Here is an 11,450-nt window from a genome sequence, read left to right as displayed (position 1 = left end):
CAGAAGGAGGGTGTGTCCCGCTGAGGACAAGTGCCTGAACTGAACCCCAAGCCTCTCCTTCCAGAAGCGGTTCTCCCAGCCACTCCACCATGTGTCTTCAACATCCATTATAATTCTTGCAATTTTATTTTTTAACTCAGAGTACTTTACATCAGTTAATTCATTTCCAGGTTACTAATGTCTGGCTTCAGTCGTTACAAACACTACACCATTCACCCATTATAAAGAATACCTCACTCAATAAAAATGTCCTGCCTACTCTCCCCTTCTGAGATGGGCTGCATTCTGCCTATGGAACGTGCATCTCTCTAGATAAACTTGATTTTACTTAAAAGAAAAGAAAAGAGTCGTTATAAACCTAATTTTCTAATTCACATTTGCATTTTTAAGTTTCTCAGCCGTGTCCGACTCTTTGCGACCATGGACTGTATAATGTAGCCCGCCAGGCTCCTCTGTCCATGGGATTTCTCAGGCAAGCATACTGGAGCTGGTTGCCATTTCCTTCTCCAGGGGACCTTCCCTACCCAGGGATGGATCCCACGTCTCCTGCATTGCAGGTGCATTCTTTACTACTGAACCGCCAGGGAAGCCAGTTTTCAATTTTATGCACTGCCTATCTTTTCTGTGTCTACATAAGCTTTCTTTCTTACTCTTGGCATTCCTAAATTTTACTCATTTTAAGATAGGGGGTTCAGTTATATGAAATACAGACTCATTTTTTTTTTCTTTCCCATACAGAAAGAAAATGGACAGGACATGAGTGTTGGTGGACAAGACAGGCCCTGACTGTTGGTGGATAAGTCTGAGCCTTAAAAAAAAAAAAGAAAGAAAAAAAATCATTGCTCCGCCCCCGCTCCGCCCCGCCCCGCCTCCGGGAGCTCCTCCCTGTGGTCCAGGTCTGAGTGAAATTCCGAGCCGCGCAGTCCTTAGGCAATCCGGGTTGTGTGGGCCGCGCTGAGCGGTGGTCGTCCGCGCTTCCGCTCTTTGGAGGTCGAGTCCCAGGGCGCGGGCTTGGACTCGGGAGCCGAGGCGCCGGAGACCGCGCACTGCATATGGACTCGCCCGGAGACCCCGAAGGTCCACGCCCCCCAGGAGGTGACGGAGAGCCGGAAGCCAGTTGCATCTCTGTGGCTTGGGTTCTGTGTCTTTAACAGCGATTGAATTGCCTTTAGCTTGGTTTGTTTTAGAGAGATTGGAAAGGCAGGGTCCTGGCAGTGGATTTTTTTCTCCCTGGAAAGGGTTAAAGTTTGGACACAGGCGTGATAGGATGTAGTCTCTGATGACTTTCTGTGGCTCTACTTTTAAGCAGTGTGTGTGTTTAAGAATGCATTCAAATAAGTATGCCCTTTAGGAAAGCGCGCTTCTCTGGTGGCTTAGAGGGTAAAGCGTCCGCCTGCAATGCGGGAGACCCGGTTTCAATCCCTGAGTCGGGAAGGTCCCCTGGAGAAGGAAATGGCAACCCACTCCAGTACTCTTGCCTGGAAAATCCAATGAACAGAGGAGCCTGGGAGGATGCAGATGGTGACATTTCCAGCCCCACTGTTATCCCCCTAGCCCCTTTAACTCTTTCAGTTCCTTTCCTCGTCCACTACCAAAATTTTTAAAACTTCTTAAGACTTCCTCCTGTTTCACAGATTTCTTTTTCTAGACAGCAGTGGCAACCTCTGAAAATACAGAGCCATTCAAATATATTTTCTTAAATTTCTTTTCTCGCAAAACCATTTGTAATTTAAAAATTGCAAATAGATTTACTGTGTGTTTGGAACAGAATAACTGACCTGATGTCTTTAAATTAAATGGAAATTTAGCCCTGGGAATAAATATTAAATTAATTGATGCAGAAGACCAGTAGTTACTGTAAAGCACTACTGATTTATAGATATATGACACTTGTTTTTCCAGGAGCTGCCATTGTAAGTGTTACTTCTCCAGTTGAATGATTTAGTTTGTTTTTTCCTACTTACACTTCACTTGACTTCAATAGTTTTTCTGCTGTTCAATGTATAAGTAATGTCTGACTGTTTCAGATTTCATGGACTATAGCCAGACAGGCTCCTCTGTCCGTGGGATTCTCCAGGCAGGACTGGACAGGTTGCCATTTCCTTCTCCAGGTGATCTTCCTGAACCAGGGATCAAACCACATCTCCTGCTTGGCAGGCAGCTTCTTTGCCACTGAGCCACCTTAATAAACCACTAACATGAAGTGGTTAAAACATGATTGAGTCCATGTAACATATGAAGCTAGTAACCTGGGAAAGTGGGCTTCCCTGGTGGCTCTGACAGTAAAGGAGCCACCTGCAATGAAGTAGACCCAGGTTTGATCTCTGGGTTAGGAAGATCCCCTTGGAGAAGAGAATGGCTATGCACTCCAGTATTCCTGCCTAGAGAATTCCGTGGACAGAGGAACCTGGTGGGCTACAGTCCAAGGGGTCCCAAAGAATTGGACACAACCTAGTGAGTAACGCTTTCACTTTTCAACCTGAGAAAGTACATTACTTCAGAGGACAGTACCATTTGGAGAGCACCCTGTGGCCTCATCATTCTTGAAGGAATCTATTAAAGATGAAACAAATAAGCCTTAAGGTGAAGGCAAAACAAAGCAGATGGTTTGATAAATTCTGCACTGAAATTCTAATAAGGAACAGTAATGTAAATGAAAGTGATATGTTTTGAAAATTGCAGTGATATACAAGGATTATGTTACATTGGACCAAATATGTTATATTTAAAATAGACTTTAGTTCAGCAAATATTACCTTCAGAGTGCATTGTCTGTACACAGAAGTGACATTTCTGTACTTTGATCAGTAGCTCCAATTACATGTCTTTAATTGCAGCCTGTTTGCTTTCAAGGTGATGGCCCTTCAGGAGACTCAGTGGAGACATCCAGGCGGCTTTCAAGAGAACAGATTTTTGTACTTATATCAGCAGCTTCCATTAATTTAGGTTCCATGATGTGCTATTCTATCCTTGGACCCTTTTTCCCCAAGGAGGTAAGACATTTTGATATTCGTATGAACTATTAATGTTTTTAAAAAGGCTTTGACAAATTTCACTTGACAGTATGGAGAATGTAAAAACCTGCGTATGGCAAAGATGATGTGTAGAACTTAAGCCAACAGAAGAATTCTTATAGAATATTTGATACCAAAAGAAAAAAAAATAGAATTACATCATCTTGAGAAGTAATTCACCTAAATATAATTGACCTTCTGAAGATTGCTTTGCTTACCATGAAGTTTAATTCATCTGTTTGGTTTCTGCAACTTATAAAAAAAAAAAAGGAAGTGCACTGAATAACTGAGATTTTAATGTTATTGCAAAAGATCTGTATTAAGACAGTAACAGTTTCCTGGAGTTTGGGTTTATGAATATTTTGGAATTAGGAAGGCATGGTCCACTCCCTTTTCTGAGTTGAATTTTGTATGAAATTTTGTGAGGAATCTAGTTGCAATATTTGTGCCAAGGAGGAATTCTGATTAATATTCATTAGGTCCTTCTAATCATAGCATTTTATGTGATGTTTGGGTCTATGGATAATGGCACAGACTCGAAGGAATAACCCCTAGAGAATCCACCTGGAATCTGGAGGTTGGTGAGGTGTTCAGTTCAGTCGCTTAGTCGTGTCCGACTCTTTGCGACCCCATGAATTGCAGCACACCAGGCCTCCCTGTCCATCACCAACTCCTGGAGTCTACCCAAACCCATGTCCATCGAGTCGGTGATGCCATCCAACCATCTCATCCTCTGTCGTCTCCTTCTCCTCCTGCCCCCAGTCCTTCCCAGCATTAGGGTCTTTTCCAATGAGTCAACTCTTCGCATGAGGTGCCCAACGTGTTGGAGTTTCAGCTTCAACATCAGTCCTTCCAATGAACACCCAGGACTGATCTCCTTTAGGATGGATTGATTGGATCTCCTTGCAGTCCAAGGGACTCTCAAGAGTCTTCTCCAACACCACAGTTCAAAAGCATCAATTCTGTGGCGCTCAGCTTTCTTCACCGTCCAACTCTCACATCCGTACATGACCACTGGAAAAACCATAGCCTTGACTAGACGGACTTTTGTTGGCAAAGTAATGTCTCTGCTTTTAAATATGCTGTCTAGGTTGGCCATAACCTTCCTTCCAAAGAGGAAGCGTGCAGTATGGTGAGGTGCAGTGTGGAGGAAATGACACTGTCTTGGCTGGGTGTAGACAGTCTGCCCGTGTGTTCTGCCTCATGCCCTCTGCAAAAGCCTCAGCTCATGTTGCAGAGGTTGTTGCCAGTCCTCTGACTTCTTTGATAACACATGGTCCTTCCTTCTGTGTGCTACAAAAGACGATAAACATGGCTTCTCTGCTAAAAGAACGGTAGTACAACCCTGTACCCATTAAGTTCTTTTTAGTTTTCAGTGTACTTCCCAACATGTTTATCCCATTTGGTTTCTGGAGCAACTCTGTAAGACAGGCAGAATCGTCAGAATCCCATCCTATTGCAAATGAAGAAACAGACCCCAAAGTTAAATGACTGGTCCAGTTCAGTTCTGTTTACTGAATGGGAGTGGGATGTTTAACCATTTCCTACCCTAGAGTGTGCTAGGTATTGGATGTATTAGGGCTAGAAAAAAATTAGGAAAATGTCCCTCTCTCATCTGTCCATTGGGAGGGAAGAAGTACGAAAAGAAAGTTGCAGAGTATTTAAATCTCCTTGAAGAGGATGTCCAAAGTGTAAGGAGACTCTAGGGAAGAGAATGGTTAATTTTGTGATGAGTGAGGCTGGCAGGTGTGAGAGGGAAGGAGAGAAGGAGCAATACTGAAAGGGACTTGGCAGGGTAACCCCAAGGTGAGTCTTAAGAAATGGTAGTTCCCAAGGTGAACAAAAGAGGCAAGGGTGCTCTAGGTTAGAAACTCACAGGAAGACAGTCACGAGATTAGCAAAGTAAATAGTATGTTCTTAGGGAACCATGGGCAATGGTGGGGCTTGTGTCTGGGTGCAGTAAGGTCCATGGGAGCTGAGGATCTGAAAAGGTAGGTGCTCAAATGCAAGGTCAAAGATGTCGTCAGTGAGAAGTCATCAGAGATGTTTGGGTGAGACAGATTAGACTGGGCAGATATGCATTTGGGGGAAAGAAAATGAGGAATGGAAGCTGTGGAATTAAGACAGAGAACAGGAGTAGTGGCCAACCAGATAGAAGGGCATGTCCGATTCAGCTGAAACTCAGTGAGAGTAACTAGTGTTAGATTCTTCTTAGTGAAATACAGACAGAGGGAAAGCAGGCTGTGGGTGTGTGCTTTCTTTCTTTTTTCTTAAGTGTTTGATTTAGTTTTTTGCTTGCAAGAGGCAGGAGAGAGAGCATTTTAACTTTAAAAGGTATAGACATGAAGAGAGGGCTCTTCTTTTTCATTTTTAATAAAAGCATTAGGGTTGACAAACACACTGGCAAAACTTGCTCTTCCCCCTATGTATTGTTGTTCTTTCCTGTTTTGTTGGTGTTTAGTTGCTAAGTTGTGCCTGGCTCAGAGCAATCCCATGGATTGTAGCCCACCAGGCTCCTCTGTCCATGGAATTTCCCAGGCAAGAATACTGGAGTGGGTTGCCATTTCCTCCTCCAGGGAATCTTCCTGACCCAGGGATTGAACCCTCATCTCCTGCACTGGCAGACCATTTCTTTACCACTGAGCCACCGGGGAAGCCCCATCATGCTTCTTATTAATGAGCTCTTTAGGTCAAGGAAAAACAATGTCCTTCTTCTTAACTTGTGGTGTAGAATTAATGTTTCTACTCATCCTTTTTCTGGCCCCCTCCTCCTTTGGCAGAGGATAATGAATAAACTATCGCTTTTGATAACCGTTCTTGCCATCCTAACATGCAGCAGGATCCGCGTGTCAAAAGCAGTATTCAGTTGCTGCTGTGGTGTGTGATTCTAGAACATGCTAAGTCCCCATCCTGCTTTCACAGAGAATGTGGGAACCTGTGCAAGATGGAAACTGACAGGACTGCTATGACCATGACACAAGTAACTTTTGCAAGTCTGTGTCCTCATCTATAAAAAGGGGCCAGCTAAAAGTACATCCCTTACTTGTTTGAAACTATGTAGATCAGCATGGCTCATAATGAGGGGCTAGTAAATGTTAGTTGCTGTAACTACTATTTATTTTCAGCCAGACTTGAGAACTAAATAACTTTCAGATCTATTAAGCAAACAACGTGGATATAGCTTGACCAATGAATGTTCTTTCTACATCTTTTTTTTTGGCCACATCTCAGCCATTGAGATCTTAGTTGCCCGACCAGGGATTGAACCTGTGCCTCCTGCATTGGGAACATGGAGTCTTAACCACTGAACCACCAGGGAAGTTCTTGTTTCCACATCTTAATTGACCCCTTTGATAACACCTTCCCTTTGAGTTACCTGTTCTATGTGACTAGGGCTGCTATAACAAAGTACCATAGACTGAGGACAACAGAAATGTATTGTCTCACAGCTCAGAAGTCCAAAATCAAGGTGTCATTGGTAGAGTCGGTTCCTTCTGAGGGCTGTGAGGGGAGGATCTGTCCCACGCCCCTCTCTTTGGCTTGTAGGTGGGCGACTTCTCCCTGTGTCTTCTCACATTATCTTCCCTCTGCACGTGTCTCTCTGAAGACACTTCCCCTTTTTACAAAGATACGAGTAATACTGGGTTAGACTCTACCCTTCATGACCTCTGTCAACTGGTTACTCCCGCAAAGACTTTCTCTCCAAATAAGGTCACCTTCTAAGTTGCTATGAGAAACCTAGACAGTGTATTCAAAAGCAGAGATACCACTTTGCCAACAAAGGTCCATATAGTCAAAGCTATGGCTTTTCCAGTAGTTATGTGCAGATGTGAAATTTAGACTGCAAAGAAGGCTGAGTGCCAAAGAATTGACGCTTTTGAACTGTGGTGCTGGAGAAGACTCCTGAGAGGCCCTTGGACAGCGAGGAGATCAAACCAGTCAATCCTAAAGGAAATCAATCTCGAATATTCATTGGAAGAACTGATGCTGAAGCCGAAGCTCCAATACTTTGGCCACCTGATGCAAAGAACTGACTCATTGGAAAAGACCCTGATGCTGGGAAAGGTTGAAGGCAGGAAGAGAAGAGGGTGACAGAGGATGAGATGGTTGGATGGTATCACTGTCTCAATGGACATGAGTTTGAGCAAACTCCAGAAAATAGTGAAGGACAGGGAAGCCTGGCATGTTGCAGTCCATGGGGTCACAAAGAGTCGGACATAGTGACTCAACAACAACAACAGCTGAAGTGCTGAGGGTTAGGACATATGCATAAGAAGTTTGAGGGAAACAGTGAGCCCCCTGGCACCCCCTGATGCTTGGTGTGGTAGAAACATGGACTCCGTGTTCCTGTCTACATACAGCATAACCTTTGGCTAGGATGCCAGTGAAGACATTTTTCATAGTGAGAGCTCTCTTTTCTCTATACCATTATTTTGTATGATGATTAGTGATGGAAAAGGAATGGTTAATCCCGAGTCTCATCAAATTATGGGCCGAAATCCCACCCAAGCAGTTCCTAGAATGCTCCAGGTTCAACTTCTCCACTCTCTCCCACCACCAGGCACTTAGGGGCCGCACCTCAGGGGTAGGAAGTGCTTCCCAGAGTGAGAGGGCCTTTCCTTCCTGTAGTTTAGCAATGAAAAGCAGAGTTCACCTGGACTTCCTTGGTGGTCTGAGTTAAGACTGTGCTTCCACTGCAGAGGGTGCAGGTTCAATCCCTGCTCTGGAAGTTTCACAAGCCATGCGATGGGGCCAAAATTAGAAAAAGATAGAGTTCACCCATCTGGTTTCCTGTGGTATGATGCTTTGAGAAATATAGGATTTATTTAGAAATACAGTGTAAGAATATATTATTTTTAAAGACAAGGATTGAATGATTATAACTTCCTATAGGAAGTGATAAACTAATTTTTTATCTTAAAATCGTAGTGAGGGTGAAAAGATAAATAGAATTAAGGCTGTTGTGGATGATGGATTTTAAAGGGAGTATGTGTGTGCACACACATTTCTGTATTCAGAGTAGAGTGATTTGTGGGAGAGCTGAAGCTCTGGCAAAGGATGAATCTAAGTCACCTCTTCTAACTATAAATATTCACTGCTGGCTCCTGTGTGATGCATAGAAGGTGCTGGATAAATGACCACTGACTGCCCGAGAGGACAGATGTGTATTTCAGACTTGGTGCTTCATGGTTTGCCAAGTTGCCAATCTTATCTTAAAAAAGTAAACTCATATTTTAACCCCTTAAATGATCTAAGGATCCACCATAATTCCAAGGTTTTAGAAAGGTTTTCAAACTTCTGTGTATTCAGTTGTACAATACAACTAATAGTAGCATTTGAAGTTCAAAAGAGGTAGTTTTAGAATAAACACAGTATCATCTATAGCAATTGGAGAATGTAATGGCAACCCACTCCAGTACTCTTGCCTGGAGAATCCCATAGATAGAGGAGCCTGGCAGGCTACAGTCCATGGGGTCATAAGAGTCGGACACAACTTAGTGACTAAACCACTACCACCACCACCATCTGTAGCAAATTTAGGAGCCACTGATAGAGTAGTCTATAAACAATCATAGGAATCATTGATGAGCGATAAATTACTCCAAATGTTTCAGCACCATGTTGGGAGGAGAGGGAGCTTCTTTCATCTGTGTCATTGATGTCAGGAAAGGAAATTTTATCTTCTGCGAACTGTTAGGTAGTTGGTATCAGAAATAGAGAACTGAATGGTCTGAACAGTCCTTGGGATGACTCATGTACCAGCTAAAGGAACTTTCTGTTCTTAGATTTTTTTGACCAACAAAGTAAAGTGGTTGTTTGGGGTTTTTTCTTAGTGGCATTTGATCCTATAACTAAATGTGATGTTGAGTTGGGAAACCTTCCTCCCGTGTGTTTCACCTTTATGCTCACACCGCTACCACACTCACAACACATTTGACACCAGATGTGTAGGTTTTTTCCCCACACCAAGCAATTCTCTGTGACACCAGTTGGATCTCCTACCATTCAGTTCAGTTCTGACCCTGATCTGTATCAGCCCCGACCCCACAAGTTAAGAGCTCAGTCCCACAAGACTGCCCTTCGCTTCAGATGCCAATGGCAAGTAGTAGGTCTCCAAGTTACCCCCAACTTCTGTTCAACTTGGCCACAAGTCACAGGTTCCCATGTGCTGTGTGTGTGTGAAGCTTCTTCAATCGTGTCCGACTCTTTGTGACCCTATGAACTGTAGCCCGCCGGGCTCCTCTGTCCATAGGATTCTCCAGGCAAGAATACTGGAGTGGGTTGCCATGCCCTTCTCCAGGGGATCTTCCCGACCCAGGGATTGAACCTGTGCCTCTTATATCTCCTGCATTAGCAGGTGGGTTCTTTACCACTAGCACCACTTGGGAAGCCCTCCCATGTGTTAGGGAAATTAAAATGGAGGAAACCTTGTTCAGGCTTCAGAAGCAGAAGAGCGGGCCTCTGACCTACGTCTGACCTGCCTGGACACTGCGGATCCTGCCTGCAAGCACAGATAAGAAAAGGAGTGGGTCTTGGAATTCTTGAGCCTCTGCAGATCTGGCCAATCCCTGGGGTCTAACAAAATCCTATGACTCACAAAATGAAACAAACCGCAGTGTAAAAGTTAAAAAAGAACCCCAAAACCAGAGCTGCATTTTTGCATGCAAACTGATGATGATACCAGTTTGAGGCCTGGGATTATAAGTGGGAGCCCCCTAACCACAATTTGAAGTCTCACCCATGGGGTGGACACACCACTCAGGACCTTTTCCCATTGCGACTCCAGATTGCTATTAACGAGGGACTTCCCAGCACTGTTCAAGTCTGGATGTAGGTTGTTGGCTCAATTTGGTGGTGTATTGTCTGTTAGTTCTCTCTCTTGTTTCTATTTCTTTTTTTTTTAATGACTGCATATTGAAATTAAGTCAAATCTATAAAAATTGAAATTGTTTATTTGTGTGTAATGAATGGTTTCTTTTGTTAACAAATCCTTGGAACTTATAGGTAAAACTTTAGGCAAGACACAATGACCCCCCCCCCACTTCTCCACCGAGGATTCAGTTACTTGCTGGAATGGCTTCCAGAACTCAGGGAAACACTTGCTTAACACTATTATAAAAGGATGTGATAAATTATATCGCTGGGCACGTAGATGGAAGAGATACAGAGGGCAAAGTATGTGGCAGGGGCATGCAGCTCCTGTCCCCTGCGGGTGAGCCACATTCCCAGATCCTCCATGTGTTCACCAACCCCAGAGCTCCCCAAGTCCCACACCTTAGGGATTTTTATGGGGACTTAATCACATAGGCACAATCAATCATTAACTCAGTTTCCAGCCCTTCTCTGGAGAATGGGGTGTGGGACCAAAAGTTCTAAGCTTCTAATCATGGCTTGGTCTTTCTGGTGACTAATCCCCAAGCAGGAACCACAAAGAGTCACCCAGGAGATGCCAAGGGACTAGGAGCTTGGTGTCAGGAACCAGGGTCAAAGACCGAGTATTAGAACTTTATTACTCCTGAGGCTCTTATCACTAAGAAAGTTATAAGGATAGTCGGAGTTCTGTGCCAAGAACTAGGGGCAGAGACCAATAAGTATATTTTCTATGAACTCAAAGATACCAAAAAGAAAGCATTTCAAGATCAACTGTTGGCTTAGTTCTACAGGAGAAGCAGAGCTTAAATTTCCTCAACCAAGGCTTTTTGTTTTGTTTATACTCTAATTCTGATTTTGGTCTGCTAAATGTAACAATTCTTATTTTGGTTGGGGGCAGACTTTATTGAGGTATAATTGTTATACAAAAATTTACACTCATTTAATATGTCCATCTTGATGAGTTTGGACATATGCACACCATCTATGATGTCATCACTGGAATCAAAATACTAAACTTACTCAGCACCTCCAAAAATTCTCTTGGGTTTTCTTGTGGGCTTTTTCTTTCTTCTTCTTTTTGTGGTGAGAAGATAACATGAGCTTATCTTACTTAACAAAATTTATATCCAAAGAGCTATAATTCCCCACTGCCCCCTTCCCAAAGTCCCTGACAATCACCATTCTAAGCTCTGCTTCTATGAATTTGGCTATTGTAGATACTTGATACAAGCAGAATCATACAGTATTTGTTCTTCTATGAAGGCTTACTTCGTTTAGCATAATTTCCTCAGAATTCATCCATATTGTTGCAGATGCGAAGATTTCCTTATTTTTGAGGTGAATAATATTCTGTGTTATGTATATACCACATTTTCTTTGTCCATTCATCTGTCATGGACATTTGGGTTATTTCTATATTAGCTATTTCTTCATTGTCTCTGCATTATCTTAGCTAGTGCCGCAGTGAGCATGGGATTGCAAATAGCTCTGAGACGCTGCTCTCAATTCTTTGGGTATATACACAGAAGAGGGATTGTTGGATTATATGGTAGCTCTGTTTTT

General features: G+C 43.2%; 1 protein-coding gene across 1 annotated transcript in view; it reads left to right on the top strand.

Moving 5' to 3' along the window:
• The first annotated feature begins 874 nt into the window (after positions 1-874).
• SLC18B1 (solute carrier family 18 member B1) overlaps positions 875-11,450 on the top strand; it is a 30,844-nt gene continuing 20,268 nt past the window's right edge. Inside the window, exons 1-2 of the mRNA XM_081530495.1 lie at positions 875-1,095; positions 2,854-2,993. Coding sequence (XP_081386621.1) covers positions 1,053-1,095; positions 2,854-2,993 — 183 coding nt within the window. The 5' untranslated portion in view covers positions 875-1,052. The remainder of the gene's footprint in view (positions 1,096-2,853; positions 2,994-11,450) is intronic.

Source organism: Giraffa tippelskirchi, chromosome 9 (genome assembly GCF_054371585.1).
Source record: "Giraffa tippelskirchi isolate mGirTip1 chromosome 9, T2T-mGirTip1v1.2.pri, whole genome shotgun sequence".
NCBI classification, from domain to species: domain Eukaryota; kingdom Metazoa; phylum Chordata; class Mammalia; order Artiodactyla; family Giraffidae; genus Giraffa; species Giraffa tippelskirchi.
The sequence above is the reverse complement of the archived record's forward strand: the minus strand, read 5'-3'. Positions and strand labels throughout refer to the sequence as shown.